General features: G+C 41.1%; 1 protein-coding gene across 1 annotated transcript; it reads left to right on the plus strand.

Annotated features, from left to right (window-relative positions):
* Positions 1-9,452: 9,452 nt before the first annotated feature.
* LOC115834385 (epoxide hydrolase 4-like) lies at positions 9,453-22,661 on the plus strand (the record flags this gene model as incomplete). Its single annotated transcript, XM_030809136.1, has 3 exons — positions 9,453-9,683; positions 11,878-11,963; positions 22,504-22,661. Coding segments are annotated over exons 1-3 (475 nt in total), but the record flags the coding sequence as incomplete, so codon positions are not given.
* Positions 22,662-23,140: the final 479 nt, after the last annotated feature.

Here is a 23,140-nt window from a genome sequence, read left to right on the forward strand (position 1 = left end):
AGGATGGTTTCGATCTCTTGACCTCATGATCTACCCGCCTCAGTCTCCCAAAGGAGAGGTGAAATCTTATATATTATTCTGTCTTATTTATGCCCATTCAAATATGAACATATAGAAGGTTTGAGGGACTTGTTTTTACAAAATTATGATCATCTATATATGTTACTTGGCAACTGATTTAATGCATCTTGAGCATTAAGTCATCAGGATATACACTAATTCATTTTTAAAGGCTGTACAGCATTCATTAGTATAGCTATATTATAATTTAAATAAGTCCCTGTTCATTCAGTTGATTACAGCCTTTTCCCACCATGAGCAATCACATAATTTATATAATTATACTTCTATTTCCAAAGGGTGGAGCTCCTAAAATGGGATTGCTGGGTCAGAAGGTAATAGTCAAAGGGAGTAGTTTTAATATTAATAGATTTTGAATCCAATAAGTGTTAGAGCAATTCACACCCTTGTAAGTTTGAAAATACCACTTTCCCATTATCTTCACCAGCATTGGATATTATTGTCTTTTTTTTTGTTTTTGTGTTTTTGTCTTTTTTGAGACAGGGTCTTTCTCTGTTGCTCAGGCTTCAGTGCAGTCACACGATCATAGCTCACTACCATCTCAAACTCCTGGGCTCAAGTGATCCTCCTACCTCAGGCTCCTGAGTAGCTGGGACTACAGGTGTGTGCCACTGCACCCAGCTAATTGTTTGTTTGTTTGTTGTAGAGATGGAGTCCCACTATGTTGGCCAGGCTGGTCTCAAACTCCTGGCCTCAAGTGATCCCCCTGCCTTGGCCTCCCAGAGTGTTGGGATTACAGGTGTGAGCCATTATGCCTGTATTTTTTGTTAATCTGAATGAACAGGTTTCTTTAATTTGCATTTCCCAGACTACAGGTGGAGTTGATCGTCTTATATTTGTTTGCCATGTGACTTGCCTACTCATTCTTTTGGGATATCTTTTTCTTACCAATTTGTACTCTGGTTTTTAATCTGTTGTTTGTCCCTCAAAGCTTGTCTTTTTTTTTTTTTTCATCAAAATTTTAAGTTTTGTACAGTCAAACTTTTCCTTTATTGTGTCTGATATATTATGCCTCGCTTAGGAATGTATTCTCACATCAAGATGCTAAATAAAACATTCTTATATCTTTTGCACTTAAAATCCAGGTATAATTAATTTTTACACTAAAAGTTCAGATGTATTAAAGATATTTTTACATATGGTATGAGGTAGAGAGCCAGCTTTCTTTTTTCCCCCAAATGAATTGTCAGTTATGCTACCTCTGAATTGCTTAACCATGGCCATTTACTACTGAACCTCTGAATTGCTTCCCTGTCACTCTATGAGAAATTTATAATCACTCTAAGTTGCAAAAATTGAGTGAACTAAAATTAGAATTTTGATTGAGATTAGTTAGAATTAAACTTAGAAACCTATCAACTTTATTTCCAGTTTTACAAATATATCCTGCATGGTTATATTTTTCTGAGGCACAACCCGTCTCAGAAAAGGTGAGGGGGTTCCCAGGTTTTTCACCCTCAAATTAGCCGGGAGCAGAGCAGTCAGCAGCTGGGATGGTGGGATTTGCTTTAGGTCAGATGCTTGGAGTCATGTTAACATGCTAATTGTGCCATGGGCTAATGGTGAGGTGGGAAAGTTGAATGAAGGTCTTCAGGAAGCTAAAGGTCCCCAACTGGCTATTGGCAGAAGCAGGATCAAGATGAAGAAATTAGCTCATGATCAAAGGTGAATTACATTATAAAGCAAGCTACAATAAGTAGAAGCAGAAATAATGAACAATAAATATAGACCCACTAACTTGCACCCCATTCTCCCTAGGACTTCAGTAGAACAGCTGTTTGTAAAATCTTTAAGACTTTTGGCCAGGTACAGTGTCTCACTCCTGTAACCCCAGCACTTTGGGAGGCCAAGGCAGGCAGATCACTTGAGATCAGGAGTTTGAGACCAGCCTGGCTAGCAGGGTGAAACCTCTTCTCTACTAAAAATACAAAAATTAGCTGGATGTGGTGGCACCCGCCTGTAATCCCAGCTACTCAGGAGGCTGAGGCAGGAGAATCACTTGAACCCGGGAGATGGAGGTTATGGTGAGCCAAGATCGTGCCACTGCACTCCAGCCTGGGTGACAGAGCAAGACTCCATAAAAAAAAAAAAAAGATTTTGGGAGGAGAATAGGCAGATTTAAAAAAAATGAAACTGCTAGGTAAGAAAATTTTGACATAGACTCAGTTTTTAAAAATCTCAATGGATAGGTTAAAACAATTAGACACAGGGGAAGAGAAAATTAATGGGTTAGAAGCTATATCCAAATAAAGATACCAGGATACATCACAGAGAGACAAGAAGAAGCAAAATAAAAAAAAACCCTCAAAGGCAAAATATTTAGTATCTGACCTCTTATTGAAAAAATGTCAGAAAGTTTGCCAACCCCTGATCTACAGGATAGAATGGAAAGACCTAACATATATCTAAATTAGAGTCTTTGGAATCAACTACAAGAATAAGGAGGGTCATTATTTGAGGAGACAATAATTGTGATTTTCTTAAAATTTAAAAAAGTCATTCTATCCTGTAAGTATAACATTCCAAACAAGATAATTAAAAAGGAATTCATACCTAAAACATTTTTCAGTGGCCTACACAACACCATAAGCAAAATTTTGCAAGCAGCAAGGGAAAAGCAGCTTATTTTCATTTTACCAAATATAAATGAGTTATCAGTAACAATGAATACCAGAAACAGTAGAATTAAATCCTCAAAGTTTTGAGAGAAAAATAACTGTCAACTTGAAATATGGAGAAACTTTGGAGGGCTGTGATTTTTTTCCAGTATTAAACATGCATGTATTAATCTTATAGTTTATTTTCTTGTTGTATATCTATATATAGGTTTTCTCTGCAGCAAAGTTTCTCTTGATAGTGTCCCTTAGGGCACAACTAGTTATCAGTGACTAAATGTATCTCAGTCATACTTGTTTCTGTTTTTTTTTTTTATTAACAAAGTTTATATATATGTTAGCATATTTTTTGTACCCTGTTTGTGTCTGAACTATGTCACAGCGAAGTGTGTGCTGATAGGATTCTAAATTTGTATGGTTTAAAAACTTTTTTGCCAAGCGTGGTGGCTCATCCTAGCACTTCGGGAGGCCAAGGTGGGCAGATCACTTGAGGTCAGGAGTCCAAGACTAGCCTGGCCAACGTGGTGAAACCCCACCTCTACCAAAACAAAAACAAACCAAAAATTAGCCAGACATAGTGGTGCATGCCTGTAGTCCCAGCTACTCGGGAGGCTGAGGCATGAGAATCACTTGAACCCAGGAGGCAAGGATAAGATCACACCACTGCACTCCAGCCTGGGTGACAGAGTGAGACCCTGCTTCAAATAAAATAATGTTTTTTAAGCAAAGTAAGGAAAAGCTGTATGTGTGTCATTGTGGACTGCAGATTCCTTTTAGATTAAAGGTCTGTGTATACAATATGAAGGATTGTGTGTATACAACATGAAGAATTATCTGAATTGTGCTGTAATTATGTTTGTCTGCCAATATTTGATTAAATAAGAAGGAAAACTGGGGTGGGGGAGGCAGCTTGGGATTCTTAACTTGGCAAAACTATCAAAAGGAGGATGATAAAAAAAGTTTACCACAAAATGCTCTACTCTATAAGAAATGTAGAAATAATATTCCATTTTCATAGACATTGAAGCAGTTTGAGCGGCTCTACTCCATCACATAGTTATGCCACCTGGAAAACATGTCTAAAATTAATACAGCACAGGAATATAGGGTCAGAAGATTACACAGAATTTTTTTGTTTTTTATGGTTTTTTTTTTTTTTTTTTTTTTTTGAGACAGGGTCTCACTCCTGTCACCTAGGCTGGAGTGCAGTGGTGCAATCACAGCTCACTGCAGCCTCAACTTCCTGGGCTCAGTTGATCCTCTCACCTCAGCCTCCCAAGTAGCTGGGACTACAGGCACACACCACCATGCCCAGCTAATTTTTTGTATTTTTTAGTAGAGACAGGGTTTTGTCATGCTGCCCAGGCTGATCTCGAATTCCTGGGCTCAAGTGATCTATCTGCCCGCCTCAGCCTTCCAAAGTGCTGGGATTACAGGCATGAGCTACCACACCAGTCTACAGTGTTTTTAATGCCCAGACTTGGGAGAAACTTAAACCTCTTGCACTCATATCCCTCTGGCCAGAACCCAATCACTTGGCCACACCTGACTGAGCATGAGACATTTGGAGCAACATGTGGATATTGTTCATTTCTGCCACACACAGGCATTTCACTTCAGAAGAAACATAGGTTAAAAAGATGAAAAGATGCTCAGATTATTTAATACTGAGAAATGAAAATTGAGACCATAGGAGATACCACTTTTTATCCATCCATCACATTAGCTAAAATAATTTAGCATTATCAAATGTTGGGAGAGGATCAGTAAGAACTCACACACTGGTGGTCAGGAGTATAAATATAACAACATTGACTGAGTGCAGTGGCTCACGCCTGTAATCCCAATACTTTGGGAGGCCAGGGCAGGAGGATCACTTGAGGCCAAGAGTTCAAGGTGGCAGTTGAGCCATGATCATGCCATTGCACTCTAGCCTAGAAGACAGAGAAAGGTTAAAAGAAAAATTTTTTTTGAAAACAGTTTAACATTTTATAAAATTGAATAGTGCTATGGTTTGGATATGTGTCCCCACCTAAATCTCATGGTGAAATGTAATTTCCAATGCTGGAGGTGGGGCCTGGTAGAAGGTGATTGGATCATGGTGTTGGAGTCTTGATGAATGGTTTAGCATCATCCCCTCTTAGTACTGTATAGTGAGAGTTCTCACAGATTTTTGTTGTTTAAAAATGTGTGGCACCTCCCCCTTCTCTCTCTTGCTCCTGCTTCTGCCACCTTGCCCCCCGCCCTTTGCCTTCTGCCATGATTGGAAGCTCTCTGGGGACTCCCCAAAAGCAGGAGCTACTATACTTTCTATACAACCTGCAGGACCATGAGCCAATTAAATCTCTTTATAAGTTACACAGTCTTAGGTTTTCTTTATAGCAATGAGCAAATAGACTAATACAAATAGTTCTGTAGTCATAACTCTGCAATTCGCTCAAAGTATATAACCTAGAAAAGCTATTACAAAACAGACTGAGGAGACATGTACAAGAATATACAAAACATGCAAGGATCATAATAGGGAAGGAGGGAGAAGAGAGGGAGGAGGGAAGGAAAGACAGGACCAGCCCAAATGCTGTTAATAGAAGAATGAATAAACTGTCATGATCTCACAGTGGAATATTATCAAAAATTAATTATATGCAATAATACGGGGGAATGATACAATGTTGAGCTCTCGCAATCTGGTGAATGCAGTTTCAATTTCTAATTGGTTAATGCTAGGATATGGAAAAACTATTGCCTTTGTATACTTACCTTGTATCTAGACACCTTACCAAATTTTATTCTATTAATTTTTTTAAGGTTTTAAGAAATATCTGCAAATAGCTATATTTTTGCCTTTTTTCCAATTTTTATGTAATTTAAAAAATTTATTTGGTTCTTTGTGGGTTATTTCCTTAGCTTGAATTTCCAAAAATAATGTTAAATAATAGAGCTAATAGCAATCATTCTTTCTTATTCCCAACTCTTAAAATAGAGGATTTCACTATAGGTTACTGTTTTCTGGTAATTGTAATGTTTAAGCAGTGTCTTGCTACCTGGGTTAATTTAGCTTTTAAGGAATAGCTGCTGAATTTTGCCACATGCCTTTATTGGCATTTGTTGATATGTGGTTTTTCTACAAATGTCAATATAGTAGGTTTATAGATTTCTTGATGTCGGACCATTCTTTCCTGAAATTAAACTTCCATAGTTGTATTATTCATATTATATACTGGTAGATTCAATTTCTAATATAATTATTGAAACTATTTTCATTCAAGAAGTTGTCTATATTGCTTTTTAATCTTCATCAGATTTTGGTATTGTGATCTATAAATTGAGGAACTTATTTGATGTGAATGAATTTAACAGGAAGTCTCTCATTTAAAAGTTGATATAAGCTGGGTGTGGTGGAATGCATCTGTAATCCCAGCTACTTGGGAGGCTGAGGAAGGATGGTCACTTAAGCCCAGGAGTCCGAGGCTGCAGTGTGCTTAATGACTGAATAGCATTAAGCTATTAGCAGTGTGCTTAATGACTGACTCCATCCTGGGTAACACAGCGAGACCCTGTCTCTTGAAAAAGAAAAAAAAAAAAAAAAGGTAGGACACAAGCAGCCAACATGATCTAGCAGGCAAGTGTAGAACACTCTATCCACACGTTTTTTTTTTTTTTTTTTTTTTTTTTTTTTTTTGAGATGGAGTCTTTCTCTGTCCCCAGGCTGGAGTGCAGTGGCGCGATCTTGGCTCACTGCAAGCTCTGCCTCCCGGGTTCACGCCATTCTCCTGCCTCAGCCTCCTGAGTAGCTGGGACTACAGGCGCCCGCCAACATGCCCGGCTAATTTTTTGTATTTTTAGTAGAGACAGGGTTTCACCGTGTTAGCCAGGATGGTCTCGATCTCCTGACCTCGTGATCCGCCCGCCTTGGCCTCCCAAAGTGCTGGGATTACAGGCTTGAGCCACCGCGCCCGGCCCACACGTTTTTTTTTTAAACAACCATGGAACATTCACCAAGATAGACCATATCCCAGATCATAAAACAAATTTAGAAGAATAGAGGTCATGTGGAGTATGTTCTTGGGCCATAATAGAATCAGATACAAGTCAATAATAGACTGCCAGGCACAGTACCTCATGCTTGTAGTCTCAGCACTTTGGGAGGCTAAAGTGAGAGGATTGCTTGAGGCCAGGAGTTCAAGGCCAGCCTGATCAATATAGCAAGATCTCTATCTTAAAAATTTAATGTGTTATGAGTTAAAAGTTTGGAGGACTGAAAATAATAATAGAAAAATTGCTAAACACATTAAAAACACACAATGGGGCAAGGAGGAAGACAGGAATCTTTGTTTTTGTTTATTTATTAATTTTTTGAGACAGTCTCCCTTTGACACCCAGGCTGAAGTGCAGTGGTGCAATCTCAGCTCCCTGCAATCTCTGCCTCCCAGGTTCAAGCAATTCTCATGCCTCAGCTTCCCAAGTAGCTTGGACTACAGGTGTGCACTACTATGCCTGGCTAATTTTTTTGTATTTTTAGTAGAGATGGGGTTTCAACATGTTGGCCAGGCTGGTCCAAAACTCCTGACCTCAGGTGATCTGCCCACCTTAGCCTCCCAAAGTGCTGGGATTACAGATGTGAGCCACCACCCCTGGCCTTGTTTTTTGTTTTGTTTTGTTTTGTTTTGTTTTGTTGTTTTTTGAAACATAATCTCACTCTTTAACCCAGGCTAGAGTGCAGTGGCATGATTTTGGCTCACTGCAGCCTCAACCTTCCAGGGCTAAGGCGATCCTCCCACCTCAGCCTCCCAAGTAGCTGGGACTACAGGCGTGCACCACCACACCTGGCTAATTTCTCTATTTTTTGTAGAGATAGGGTTTTGCCATGTTGCCCACGCTGGTCTTGAATTGCTGAGCTCAGGCGATCCTCCTGCCTCAGCCTCCCAAAGTGCTGGGATTATAGGTGTAAGCTGCAGCACCCAACCTAAAACAGGACATTTTAAAAAATAGATAACAAATGGCAAAATACAACATATCAACACATATGTAATGCGATTAGAGTACTGAGGGAGGCCAAGCGCGGTGGCTCACACCTGTAATCCCAGCACTTTGGGAGGTCGAGGCGGGAGGATTACGAGCTAACCTGGCTAACACGGTGAAACCCTGTCTCTACCAAAAATACAAAAAACTTAGCCGGGCATGGTGGCGGGCGCCTGTAGTCCCAGCTACTCAGGAGGCTGAGGCAGGAAAATGGCGTGAACCTGGGAGGCGGAGCTTGCAGTGAGCTGAGATGGAGATCGCGCCATTGCACTCCAGCCTAGGCGACAGAGCGAGACTCCGTCTCAAAAAAAAAAAAAAAAAAGTACTGAGAGACATTTATAGGTGCTAAATGATTGCATTAGAAATAGCAAAGGTCTCAATAAGTTCCTAACTCAAGACCCTAGAAAAAGAAGAGCAAAATACAGTTAACCCTCGAACAACATGTGTTTGAACTGTGTAGGTCCACTTACACATGGATTTTCTTCCACCTCTTCCCTCCGCCTCGCCCCAAGACAGGAAGATCAACCTCTCCTCTTCTTTCTCCTCCTCAGCTTACCTAACCTGATGATGACAAGGATGAACACTCTTAAAATAATCCACTTCCACTTAATTAATAGTAAATGTATTTTCTCTTATGATTTTAACATTTTTCTTTATTATAAAGATACAGTATGTAATACATAAACATATATGTTAATTGTTTTGGTCAGTAGTAGGCTATTAGTACTTAAGTTTGGGGGGACTCAAAAGTTATACATGGATTTTCAGATGTGAAAGGGGTCAGCAACCCTAACCCCCAGCATTGTTCAAAGGTCAATTGTATAACTCACACATGCTGAAGTAAATTCAAAATTGTACAGCCACTTTGGAAACCAGTTTGACAGTTTCTCATAAAAATGAACACTTAACACCTGACCCGGTGATCGGGAAAAGGCTTAATGAAATTCTAACAGTGAACTGGACGATAGAAGAGGTCAGGACAAGAGTGGCCACGTCGGTGCTGAGGCTGAGATACCTACCGAGGACTGTCACTCTCACGGCTTCCAGCCCTTCGACGAACTCTCAGGTGTGTGGCCTTCTGGCCAGGCTTCTGCAGCGTCACGTTGTTGGAGCATTCGTTGTATCCCTGGGGTTGCAGCTCTCTGTAAGTTTGCTGTGGCTGAACCAGGCAAGGCATAGGCGGATTTCTACATAAATTATGATTCCACGAAAGATTTTGAGAAGAGGAAGGCTGGTATCTTTCAGAGTGCAGAGTGATTTTGCACTATAAAGAATCTCTTTGGGTGTAATAGCATGGAAGTTTGTGGCTGACCTGTGTCCCTGAACTATGACACACGAATATGTGGGCTTAGAAATAGTTTTGCTTGATACATTGAGAACAACAAAGAAGAACGAGTGGCGCTTCCTTCTTTGGTGCCCAGGATGGTTTGGGAAAGTCTCGCCTTCATCCTCCCCCACAGTTTTGCGATTTTGAAACGGGATCTCGCTCTCCGCGGAAGACAGCCAAGCTCTGCACCCCGGCCTGGCCCGCTGCACCCCGCAGGCCCGGCTCTCCCCTGCGCGCTCCGGGCTGGGTGCGGCGCGTGTGCGGAGCCGCCGCGGTGACACGGAACGCCGGCCGCTCCGGGCCGGGGGAGGCGCGCGTCGAGCGGCGACGGCGGGCTGGCCTGGAGCGCCGCGGCGCTCGCTCACCGGCTCCTGAGGAAGGGCAGTGGGCCCCGCCGCCGCCTCCGGATGGCGAGGCTGCGGGATTGCCTACCCCGCCTGATGCTCACGCTCCGGTCCCTGCTCTTCTGGTCCCTGGTCTACTGCTACTGCGGGCTCTGCGCCGCCATCCACCTGCTCAAACTTTTGTGGAGCCTCGGGAAGGGGCCGGCGCAGACCTTCCGGCGGCCAGCCCGGGAGCACCCTCCCGCGTGCCTGAGCGACCCCTCCTTGGGCACCCACTGCTACGTGCGGATCAAGGTGAAGGGCGGCGCGGGCCTGGCGGGAGCGGGAGGGAGCGTGACCGCCGTGAGGGTGGGGGGCTCCGGGCTGCTCCTTCCGAGACGCCGGCTCAGCGTCCCCTAGTGTCCTGGCAGGAGGGGAGGAGGGGTCGGGTCCCTGTGTGTCTCGTGTGTGTGTGTGTGTGTGTGTGTGTGTGTGTGTGTGTGTGTGAGAGAGAGAGAGAGAGAAAGAGAGAGGGAGAGAGAGAGATACAGATAAACAGCACTCGGTCTTTGCAGGCACCTTGATTGGTTTCTGAATGTAGAACTTCTGTAATCAGGGTCCTCTTATATTACTGCCCCCCGGCGCCACGACAACCCAGAATAAACCTGCTCTTTTTCCTACTGCAAGGGGAAGCTGTCTCCTGTCACCCTTTTGCCCTTTAGAGCTCAGATCAGCTGTAGAGTCTCAGGAGGCTGTTCTTGCCCAATTTTAGATATAATAAGAGTAAACAGTAAGTCTTGGGGAGTCATGAGTTCATTATGATCACAGACGACTTAGGTAGCATGAAACAATAAGTAAATTGTGTGTGTTTGTGGGGAGGAATGCAGACTTATGAAGTCAGGGACCAAAGAAAGGAATGGAAGGTAAATCCAGCCGTGCCTGCAGACTCTAATTGTTTAAGCTTCCTCACAGCCCACAAATATTCTGTTTCCTGAGGCTCCAGGTGGTGAAGGGAAATAGTTCCCGTGATACACCCTGCAGTCTGACTCACAGGCCTGTCAAACCCAGCCTCATAAGAGGTGATGTTTATGTCACCAAGTCCTTATGTCCTGATAGGAGCTAAATTGCCCCCCAGCTGCAGTTCAGAAGGGCAAGAGAACTTCTTTCTTGCCTGGGGTCGACATGAGAATTAAATAGGTTAATATTTATAAAACAAACACGAAAAACTTAGAACAATGCCTGATGCATAGTCAGTGCAATAAAGTATCTGTTAATTAAATCCAATCCAGTGCCCATAACATTTAATCCTCCAAGACTCACCACCAATAAAAGAAGTTATTGAACCTCTAGGAAGCCATCGTGCAGCTGAGGGTAAAGTCGGATTTGTTATCTCTGTTCAACCTGAGGAGTAAAAGTAGTATAAGAATCATCTGGAATTCCATAAAACGCTTTTCCCCTCGCTCTGGCCGCCTAAAGAGCTTCCCCAGAGACAGAGAACGGAGTGGAAAGAACATTGTCCTGGGAGTTAGGACAAGATGGAGATTCTGGTCACAGGCCTGCTCTCAACCATTTTATGACTCATGTTACCATCTTTGGGCCTCATCTTCTGAAACTGCAAAATGATTCTTTCACATCTGAAAACTCAGTTGCTTGAGTTGCCTGATATAAAAACCCAATGTCTGTGTTCAGCTTTTGGTTCTTTTTGTTTCCTAGCTTGCTTGCTTTCAGAGTTTTTTATTTTCCTGCTGTTCCCTCTACTTTCCTCCATTCAGCTTGCTTAGTATTTGCTTGAATTCCTGTCTCATTCCCATGTTTTTTTAATTTTCCTTGGGTTTTCTTGTCTCCCACATGCAGAGTGAAGTCTTGAGCACTCAGGGCATTCTGTTATTAGAAACGCACACTGACATGAGATGAGCAGGCAGCAAGGGGAACAGAACATGCAACACTCAAAATAATAATGTGGGAAGGAGAGACCTAAAAATAAGAGAAGGAGGTGTGAATTATATAACTGATTGCACAGCTCTTGACGGGCAAGCTGAGAAAAGTAGATGACTAGGATGTAAACATGGCAGAAATATAAATTCAGATTAGAATTATTTACATATCCTGCAGCATTTGAGGGAGATGAAATGTGACACATCAGTAAGATGAAAGTTACAAATGGTAAGATGAAAGTTACAAATTGTGACATTGCTTCAGAAGCTCATAATATATAAATTGACTGTACTAGAACAAGAAGAGAAGATACTGTCAAGGGAATGTTGACAAAGTGAATCTGTCAATTTACCCTATTAATAAGTCATGTGGTTTGCTTTTCTTTTTGAAAATTAATAAAAGTAAATTTATTTCCTGATGTTAAAAGTAAGGCAACTGAGTGTCATGAAGATATTGTAAATACACAAATTTTTTAAAATAAGGCAATTTTTTTTTTAATGAAATGGAAATGCTAAATATATTTCTTTGTCAATCAACACAAACATCACTAAAATTCCGTGCCCTCTACTTTCAGGATTCAGGATTAAGATTTCACTATGTTGCTGCTGGAGAAAGAGGCAAACCACTTATGCTGCTGCTTCATGGATTTCCAGAATTCTGGTAAACTTACCAACTAACATTTATTGTTACATTAAAACTTGGCTGATTTTCTCAGTTCATTTTGTGCTGCTGTAACAGAATATCACAGTCTGGGTAACTTAAAATGAACATAAATGTATTTTCTCAGAGTCCTAGAGGCTGGGAAGTTCAGGATCAAGGTGCCAACATCTGACAAGGGCCTTCTTGCTGCAACATCACATGGCAGAGGAGAAAGGGCAAAGAGGCAGAAGGGGGCTGAAATTGCACTTTCATGGTGACATTATTTCCATCCATGAGGGCAGAGCCTGCATGACCTAATCACCTCTTAAAGGTCCCACCTCTTAATACTGTTACAATGGCAATTTTTGAGACAGGGTCTTACTCTGTCACCCAGGCTGGGGCACAGTGGCATGATCACAGCTCACTGCAGCTTCGACCTGCTGGATTTAAGCAGTCTTCCCACCTCAGCCTACCAAGTAGCTGGGACTACAGGCATCTACTGCCACACCTAGCTTTTTTTTTTTTTTGGAGATGGGATCTTGCTATGTTGCCCAGGCTGGTCTTGAAAGCCTGAGATCAAGCAATCCTCCCACCTTGGCCTCCTAAACTGCTGGGATTACAGATGTAAGCCACCACACCAAGCCTCTTGTAATGACTTTTAACAGACCCTACTTTTTGATCATGTGCCCAGAGTTAATATTCCTAAATGTTCCTGAATCACAGGTCTTTTTCCTCCTAAAAAGACCTACCTGCTACCAATTTAAATTTATATATTTTTTGAGGATTAAAAGAAGTATCTTTTAATGTTTCAAATTTCTGAAATAGTAACAAAACAGTTTGTATAGAGTATCTACTGTAGACAAAATACAACACTGGGTAGGGAAAGGAGATTTTAAACAAACCAAAGACATGGAGTGATTGTTATCAGGAAGATTTTGGTGAGGCTGGGGTGAGGAGAAGGCAGAGAGTAGACCACTTACAGAAACTGAAAATGAACTATTTCCTATGCACAGAGCGATAGGCTTATATGAATGCAGGATAATTTAAGTACCTAAATATTTCACATTAGGAAGAAAATCTAGAGGCCCAAATATGTAATTATTAGTTACTATCTTCGTTCATTTTTGTTGCTAACAAAATACCTGAGACTGGGTAATTTATAAAGAACAGAAATTTATTTCTCACCGTTCTGGAGACTGGGAAGTCCAAGATCAAGGCACCAGCAGGTTCAGAGTCCGGTGACATCCATGTCTGTGTGTGTCCAAGATGGTGCCTTGTTGATGTGTCTTCTGGAGGCAAATAAAACTTCATCATATGAATTTTGGGAGAACATATTCAGACCATAGCAGTTACCTATAGGGGAAGGGTTCTATTCTCTATTGACCCCACTGGGCCAAATAAGTACAGATGAAAGCAACACATGTTTAAACTTTTTTTTTTTTTTTTTTTTTTTTAATGAACATCTTTAAAAGAGGTGGTACATATCAGGAGGCCGAGGCGGGCGGATCACGAGGTCAGGAGATTGAAACCATCCTGGCTAACACAGTGAAACCCCATCTCTACTAAAAATACAAAAATAAAAAAAAAATTAGCTGGGTTTGGTGGCAGGTGCCTGTAGTCCCAGCTACTCAGGAGGCTGAGGCAGGAGAATGGTGTGAACCTGGGAGGCGGAGCTTGCAGTGAGCCGAGCTCATGCCACTGCACTCCAGCCTGGGCAACGGAGGGAGATTCTGTCTCAAAAAAAAAAAAAAAAAAAAAAGGTGGTACATATCATGGCAGTAAAAGAAAACCAGTTTTTGGCCGGGTGCGGTGGCTCACGCTTGTAATCCCAGCACTTTGGGAGGCCGAGGCGGGCAGATCACGAGGTCAGGAGATCGAGACCACGGTGAAACCCCGTCTCTACTAAAAATACAAAAAATTAGCCGGGCGTGGTGGCGGGCGCCTGTAGTCCCAGCTACTCGGAGAGGCTGAGGCAGGAGAATGGCATGAACCCAGGAGGCGGAGCTTGCAGTGAGCCGAGATTGCGCCACTGCACTCCAGCCTGGGCGACAGAGCGAGACTCCGTCTCAAAAAAAAAAAAATAAATAAACCAGTTTTTGATAGCACAGGGTTATAAGAAATAGTTCATAAACTAAATAGGTCAAGAAATTGATGTTTTTAAAAGCCCAGTTCCCTTAGTTGACTCAAAGGTGGAATATCTGGTATATTTTGAAAGGTCTAGGACAATCTCCTGTCCCCAAATTCTCCCTTACTATCTTATAATTCCTAGAATTCCAGCATTACAGATTTCTTACCTCCTTTAGAGTCTTAAAGATTTTATGTCACCTGATTTAAAATGCATCTAGCGCTGAAAGGATTACTACCTTAAGACACTTCTTTTTTTTTTTTTAGACAGTCTTGCTCTGTTGCCCAGGCTAGAGTGCAGTGGTGCAATCTCAGCTCATTGCAACCTCCGTCTCCTGGTTTCAAGTGATTCTCCTGCCTCAGCCTCCTGAGTAGCTGGGATTACAAGTGCACACCACACCCAGCTAATTTTTGAAGTTTTAGTAGAGACAAAGTTTTACCATGTTAAACAGGCCAGGCTGGTCTCGAACTCCTGACCTCAAGTGATCTGCCCACTTCAGCCTCTCAAAATGTTGGGATTACAGGTGTGAGCCACTGCACCCCGACCCACTTTAGTTAATACTTTGTGAGTGAAAGGGACTTTATGAATAAATGTATTGAGGATGTTAGTGTACTAGGAGGTATTAGGCATAGAAAGAAAAGAGTGGAGGATGGCAAAGACACCTATACCTAATAATTTTTCCAGAGTGAGAAGTCTTCCTTAGAAGATTTTCCCCTGCGTGAAGATTTTTTTCCCCCTTCTGGATTTATGTGCATAAATAAGCATAAGTCATTTCATGTTATGCTTTGATCTGTTCTTTCATTTGGAGACAGCTTAATGAGGTGGTAGATTAGCTGCCCAGTGCAATTTGAGCATGTGCATATGGTCTCACCTTATGGAGTGCATGGCATAATAGTTCACAATAAAATGTTACTCTGAAACATTGATCAAATCTGCCTAACATAGCATGGGCAGTACATTCTGGCTCAGCCATCTAGTTTGCTGCAGAACCCTCAACAGTCATCTACAATGATGTTGCAGAGTTGGGTGAGGATGAAGACAGTCAAAATGTAAAAAATCTTTCACGTGGCCCCAGTGAATACTCAGTAAGTGTTCATTTTCTTCCTTCATTCCCCATTCATTCGGTGTGGAGATCCATGTGTCAAATAATAATTTCCTAACTCTGGTGATGATAGTTAACATTTCTGAGCATTTACTATGAGCCAGGCACTCTCTTTTTTATTTTTAAGTTCTGGAATACATGTGCAGGACATGCAGGTTTGTTACGTGGTAAACGTGTGCCATGGTGGTTTGCTGCACGTATCAACCCGTCACCTAGGTATTAAGTCCAGCATTCGTTAGCTATTTATCCTTGATGCTTTCCCTCTCCCCACCCCCCACAGGCTCCAGTGTGTGTTGTTCCCCTCCTGAGCCAGGTACTTTTGTAAGTGTCTTATATATACCATCTCATTTAAGCCCCATAGCTACCCTTCTGAAGCTGGCAGTGCCAGAAAGTCAGGTGTCCCTTGTTTTTGAAAGTCAGGGCCTGACCTCTGCAGCTTGTTCTCATTCTATAGGAGTTATAGTAATCCTGATCTGATAACATGCATGGATTTTTACCTTTCAAATGTCACACCTTATACAAACATTCAAGATGGTATTAAAAAATCAAGCCAACAATAAAAAATACCTTAATTTAACATTTTAAATCATCATCCTAAATAAAATTCATGCATCGGGGAGATGATACTTAACTTTTTAGAAAGAAAACATTTGTAAGCTATTTTTTTCTCTACCTCACACCAACCCCAGTACTTGGCCATCCTTATTCCTCTGGAACTTCACCTTTTTACATGCAGAACAATATACACAAAGATAAAAACGAACCTACAACTACTTTCATACAGGACAGTAGATTCTCTCTGTCATATTCTAAGAGATTTTGTGCATGTTTTTCAGTCATGTCTCATTATTTACTCCTCATGAGAGCCTTTTGCAAAATAGAAATGGCTGGTGATGCTTGTCCTAGAATCTTCAGGGGATGAAACAGCCTAGGAGGGTCCAGCACTGGTCCCTGGACATCATTGCCATTTGCCCCCGCAAAGTCAAGTCTTGGATATATCCAAAAGGGATTTGGTCATTGTGAGGAATAGTTTAGTTTTTGGGAAGCTCCTAGAGATATTTTCACTCTGAAAAGCCATAGATTAAGAAATAATGTGAAGATCATAGATAGGCATGAGTCCCTTCTATTCACTAAATCTGTCATTTGTTACTCCAGCAAGAACATTGGTAGAATTTAAAACAGCAACAACTACTAACGCAGATAGCTCAGCTACTCAGATAGATCATATTGAATTCATTGAACTTTGCTGATCATTAATCTGAAAGCTACCTGGTTGTTTAGGGAGCATCTGAAAATACTACATGGAGATTGTTGGTAATCAGGTATCTCTGGAGTCATACTCTAAACCAAGATCTCTGTTGATGCTCACTCTGTCTTTCCTTTCAATCAATCAAATTGCCACCGTTACCCATTATGAGGTCTAGTCAATCTCATTGAGGTGGCTAGTGAAACAAACAATAGGAAAAAAAAAAGGTCTTAGAATTTAGGACAAAAGTCTAGGGTTTAAGTTTAGACAAAACTCTTTTTTATTTTTTTCATTTTAAAGGCCAAAAAAACTTCATGCGTGGCATTTCAAACCAATTTCAATTTACATTACAAATGTAAATGTTATTCCTCTAGCAATTAAGTTTTGCCTAAATACACATGAAAGTGTATGCTTGATTGTAGATTAAGTAGGTAATAAATATTGATACAGTGAAAACAAAAAAAAACATGAATTGATATGTGTGTGCAAGTGCTTTGTAAACAGAAAAGCACCATGCAAATGTAACATATTATCTGCATTTATCATCGTTTGCCTGAGAATAGCTGTTGAGAAATGGTGATATTTCATGTATACAATTAGCTGTTACACAGCAACAATAAAATCCTGGGTCTTCTTAAAATCTAAAGGAAATACTAAACAAGATACACATCTACAGGACCTTTGACTGAATTAACCCCAAGTAAGGCTGTTTGTCAAAGGATGATCTTTCTCCCACTCTCTCTCTCCACTTCAATTTGCATCTCCTTTAAAAATATTTTGAGCTGAGGCGGGCAAATTTCTTTGAGTCGTCTTCGTCTCCAGCTGTATGGGAATACATGCGTCATCACTCAAGTGCTAAGGCTAGTGAGGGGCCTTCATCACACAGCTGAGCACAGAAAGCTGACAACTGTGGCATTTCTCTGTGGTAAAGAGGAGGAGGATAATCTACATCTGAAAGTGTAAGCTGGTAAAACCAGGAGCCCTCCTAGGTAAAGAGCAATCACGGGGAAAGAGATCGGTTATTTTTCCTGAGTGTCCTCTGCTATTACCTAAAGCTACCAGAAGAAAGGCAATGTGGATGAAAATAGTTTTGCTTATTTATAATCTTTCTAGGGTTACTGCTTTGTAATGTGTTTCATTCCTGTATCAAGGAGATTGTTTTCGCTTTAATTCATGTAAATGAATATGTCCATCAGTCTAATACTGGGTGACTTCTTTTTTCAGTTTAGGACTAATTGTGTACATCAAATGTGTTTTATTTATGAACTTCAGGAAGTTGACCAGTTAAAAATTTTTCCTTAGTAATTTATTAAAAATATGCAGTTGCCCTATTTCTTAGAATTGTTAGGATATTGTTTGGCTTCACTCATTGTTAAAAAGCAGTAGCTGGATTTATTTTTAAGGCAATTTAAATTATTTCTAATATGACATGGAAGCATCATGTTTGCATAATCTCTAATCCAATTCTAAATGTAAAATGTTGCCAGGATTATATAAAGTCAAATTTCTACCTTGAAATCTGTAATTAAATCCTAAATGAAGACATGGATCCTTAAGGTATTGAAACAATGTGCAGTTCAACAGAAATTGAATACAAATTCCCCAATAGGAATTTGGGACCATTAGTTGTCATTGTCTCAAGGTTTGAACTGGAACAAAAGTCCTACCTGCACAACTGGTACTTCTACGCACTATCATTATTCAGTGTTTTTATTCGTTTGTTGTTTCACTTATTTGACATATCTTTATTAAGCACCTACAGGGGCTAGATATTCTCACAGACTACCCAGGAAACGATCGCGTGGAAGAGCCAGGTATCAAAAGCGAGGTATGCCCCGCAGCCCTGAAGAGTGCACATACAAGTGGCGAAAGCGTGGAAGGGGCCCACGCACCCCAGCTGTAATGGAGAGAGCTGGGAAGTCTCCTAGAGAGGAAGGAATATGCCCAATGTGATAAGGAGTTAATTGAGGGTGGTGAGAGTCAGGGATATGGGGTAATAGGGGAATGAGGGGAGTGATGGTATTTCAGACAAAGGAAACCATATGAAGAAAGTCATAAAAGCAAAAACCATATCTCTATTTGTTCACCTATTTCAACCTGAGTGCTGCAGAGGCAGTATAACATGGACTACGGGGCCAGACTCCCTGGGCTGGAATCCTGGCTCTGCTGTTTCCTGACTCTGTGACCTTTGTACTTCAATTAACCTTGCTTTCCTTCCATTTCTCATCTGTTAAGTGAAGATAATAATAGATACCTACGTATTATAGTATTGTTTTGAAGATCAATATTACCCATACAAGAAGCACTTAGAATTGGGCCTGGGCATTGTAGTAAGAATGGTATAGATGTTAGCTCTTTTTGTTATAAAGCAAATGAGTGTAAAGTAATCTGGCTGGAAGATTGGGCAATAGTCAAATCTTTCAGATATTTTTCTGCTAGAATAATGAGCTGGAGCTTCATGTTATGAGTAACAGGGAGTCAAGAAAGGATTTCAGCAAAGGAAATGGACATGAGTTTGTGTCTTTGCTACATCACTGGTTTTGTAGAAGATAGAAGCAGAGGGGAATGAAAGGGACACACTTAGACCAAGCAATAGGCTGCTGCCTAAATGGAGGCCTGAATTAAGGTAATGATAGAATGTGTAGACAGGAGTGTTTTAAATGAATATTTAAGAGGTAAATGGAACAGAACTTTATTGATTGGGTATGATGATTATAAAGAGGAAGGAATTAGGCTTCAGTTATGAAGACATAAAAAATCAATTCAAAAATTTTATGTAAGGCAAATCAGAAAAAATAATACAATCATATGTGTTGACGAGATGAGTGTCTTTAAGGAAACGAGCTACTTTATTTGTTACAATCTACAGACAAGATTAACAACATTACTACAACCTAGCCAAAAAAGCACATTTATTTTATTTATTATTTATTTATTTATTTATTTATTTGAGATGGAATTTCGCTCTTGGTCCCCAGGCTGGAGGAGTGCGGTGACTCGATCGTCGGCTCACTGCAACCGTCCACCTCCGAGTTCAAGCGATATCTCGCTGCTCAGCCTCCCTAGTAGCTGGGCATTACAGGTGTCCTTCACCACGCTGGCTAATGTTTGTATTTTAATATGGACGTGGTTTCCCACGTTGGCCAGGTGGTCTCAAATTCCTAACCTCAAGTGATCCGCCCACTTTGGCCTTCCAAAGTGTAGGAATTACAGGCGTGAGCCCACTTCGCCCAGCCAGAAGACATGTTTATTAGCATTTTCTTTTTGTTGTTATTCTTTTATTGTTTTTGGGTTTTGTTAACATTTTCAATCCATCTTAGTTGGCAATGCTTGGCAGATTTTCACAAATCATAAAATCCTAGTGATAGATCAAAAATTCTATATTCATTCATAATTCCAAATATGTGTCTGACACTCTTCCTGATGATGTAAGGTGGTTGATTTGTTACAAGGATTTTTTTTTGGCAGGTTCTGGCTCTGTCACCCAGGCTGGAGTGCAGTGGTGCGATCACAGCTCACTGTAAACTCTGCTGCCTGGGCTTAAGCCATCGTCCCACCTCAGGCTCCTGAGTATATGGGACCACAGGCACACAACACCATACTTAGCAAAAATTTTTTTTTTTTTTTGAAAGGGAGTTTTGCTCTTGTTGCCCAGACTGGAGTGCAATGGGATGATCTCAGCTCACCTCAACCTCTGCCACTTGCCTCAGCCTCCCAAGTAGCTGGGATTACAGGCATGCACTGCCATGCTGGCTAATTTTGTATTTTTAATAGAGACGGGGTTTCTCCATATTGGTCAGGCTGGTCTTGAACTCATGACCTCAGGTGATCCGCCTGCCTTGGCCTCCCAAAGTGCTGGGATTACAGGCGTGAGCCACCGCGCCGGGCCTAATTTTTTAATTTTTTGTAGAGACAGGGTTTCGCCATGTTTCCTAGGCTGGTCTCAGACTCCTGAGCTTAAGTGATCTGCCCACCTTGGCCTCCCAAAGTGCTGGGATTACTGGTATGAGCCACTGCACCTGGCCTGTTTGTTACATTGATCTTACTGTTGTGTGTCACTTCACATCACAGCCCCCATCTCACTGTTGGCTTATAATCTTATATTACAATCTTTACACTGGTTTATAATCTTAACATTCAGTTGCGTTAGCTTGCCTACTGCACTCCAAAAGCATTTTCAGACAATGATCTCCCACTTGGCTTGTGTCAGATAATTTTACACTGTATTTCCATGAACAAATGTGCACGCAGATGCTTTTTTTTAATGCATATTTTGAGTCCCATAACATAGTGAGTCACTTTTAAAAATCCATGTCTTTTGTTTTCTGCTGGTTATCTAAAATGGTTTTGCTTATTTGAAGAAGAAAATCTTATGGAGCTATTTCGATTAATTCTGCAGTTCCATGATCAAGCGGAGGGGGAATGCCTGGCTCAGCAATGGCCTCCAGAACTTGGCTCCAGCACTGTGGCCATTCTAATTGGTCAGTGCTGGTGCCATTTTGGTTGTTAAATGTTTTTAGTATCACTCTTGCTTATACTCATGGTTCAGGATCTTCTCCACAGAATTTTGCTTTAGCAAGCAGAGGTTTATCTTAAATGGTTGTTTTATTATTAGATTATTTCCGTGATAATCTTTTAAAAAAAAACCTTCAGAATTTTTCACCCATAAATAAGCTGTGGTTATTACTAAAACTTTGACCGTATTTAACAGTGGAGTAAGGTGAGTAAAATCTACTTGTGAGAGAAATATAAAATTTCATCTAGTAAATTTTTTCAATCAGAGAATCAAATGGTTCTGCAATACAGAAGCATTTTACTTATGTTACTCCACCAAAATTCCTGGGCCAAATAAGCATTTGGATGTTTTGGTAAAACTGTCAAGCTCATCTTCCCACTCACTTTTTTATACTTGATAATCAATTTATTATCTAGAAATTCGGGCTGTAAAATAACTAACTGTTCATAGTACAGATTCCCTGGTGGCTATACACACCATTTAAGAAAAGCTTAAAAATTTGACTTATTTGGCCAGGCGCAGTGGCTCACACCTATAATCCCAGCACTTTGGGAGGCTGAGGTGGGCGGATCACCTGAGGTCAGGAATTCAAGACCAGCCTGACCAACATGGAGAAACCCTGTCTCTACTAAAAAGAAAAAAAATACAAAAATTAGCCAGGTGTGGTGGGGCATGCCTGTAATCCTAGCTACTTGGGAGGCTGAAGCAGGAGAATTGCTTGAACCCGGGAGGCAGAGGTTGCAGTGAGCCAAGATCATGCCATTGCACCCCGGCCTGGGCAATAAGAGCGAAACTCTGTCCCAAAACAAACAAAAAAAAATGGACTTATTGGCCAGACATGTTAGCTCACACCTGTAATCCTAGCACTTTGGGAGGCTGAAGCAGAAGGATCACTTGAGCCAGGAGTTCAAGACCAGCCTGGGCAACATAGCGAGACCCTGTTTCAATTTTTTAAAAATGGACTTATTAAGACATATATAAGTACAATGATTTTAGTATCTGATACTATGTAGTTTCTGTAAATAGTGGCACTTTGTTACCTTCCACTGGAACTGGTAAAAAGACAAAATAATTCTCATAGAATGTCAGTGTTTCCTTCTCAAGTAGGTCTCTTTCCTGCTTATTTGCAGCTGTATATCTGTTCTAAAAATAAGGAATTTCTTACAGTTTTCCACTGAGAAAATATGAAATGTGGCCAGGTGCAGTGGCTCACACCTGTAATCTCAGCACTTTGGGAGGCTAAGGCGTGAGGATCACTTGAGCCCAGAAGTTTGAGACCAGCCCTGGCAACATAGGGAGATCCCGTGTCTACAAAAAATTTTTTAAATTAGCTGAGTGTGATGGTGTGCACCTGTAGTCTCAGCTTTTTAGGAAACTGAGGCAGGAGGATCACTTGAGCCAGAGAGATTGAGGCTGCAGTGAGCTGTGATTGCACCACTGCACTCCAGCCTGGGTGACAGAGCAAAACTCTGTCTCAAAAAAAAAAAAAAAAAGAAAAGAAAAAGAAAATCTGTAATGTTACTGTTTGTACTAGTTAATATGATATTTTAAATGCTTCCTTTTTTCCTGCAGGTATTCTTGGCGTTACCAACTGAGAGAATTTAAAAGTGAATATCGAGTTGTAGCACTGGATTTGAGAGGTTATGGAGAAACAGATGCTCCCATTCATCGACAGAATTATAAATTGGATTGTCTAATTACAGATATAAAGGATATTTTAGATTCTTTAGGTAGGTTAGTTTGAAACAAAACAACTCTTTTTAAGGGACAAACATTCAACAAATTGTGAATCAATGACTTTTTTCTTGGGAGGATGCATATTCCATCTACCCAAATTATCTGGATCCTGTCACCATGGTTTCAGGTAGTCAGCCCAAAATATCTATACAGGAAATTTAAAATGATGCATCTAGAGCAACTATTCTGTCTACCAGCCAAGAATGACTTTTCAGATTTGTTTTTAAACACAGATCTAATGGCCCGGGCACTGTGGCTTGTGCCTGTAATCCCAGCACTTTGAGAGGCTGAGGCGGGCAGATCACCTGAGGTCAGAGTTCAAGACCAGCCTGACCAACGTGTTGAAACCCTGTCTCTACTAAAAATACAAAAATTAGCCAGGCGTGAACCCAGGAGGTGGAGGTTGCAGTGAGCCAAGATTGTGCCATTGCACTCCATCCTGGGCAACAAGAATGAGACTCTCTCTAAAAAA

This window comes from Nomascus leucogenys, unplaced genomic scaffold (genome assembly GCF_006542625.1).
Source record: "Nomascus leucogenys isolate Asia unplaced genomic scaffold, Asia_NLE_v1 000856F_79385_qpd_obj, whole genome shotgun sequence".
Classification (NCBI taxonomy): Eukaryota; Metazoa; Chordata; class Mammalia; order Primates; family Hylobatidae; genus Nomascus; species Nomascus leucogenys.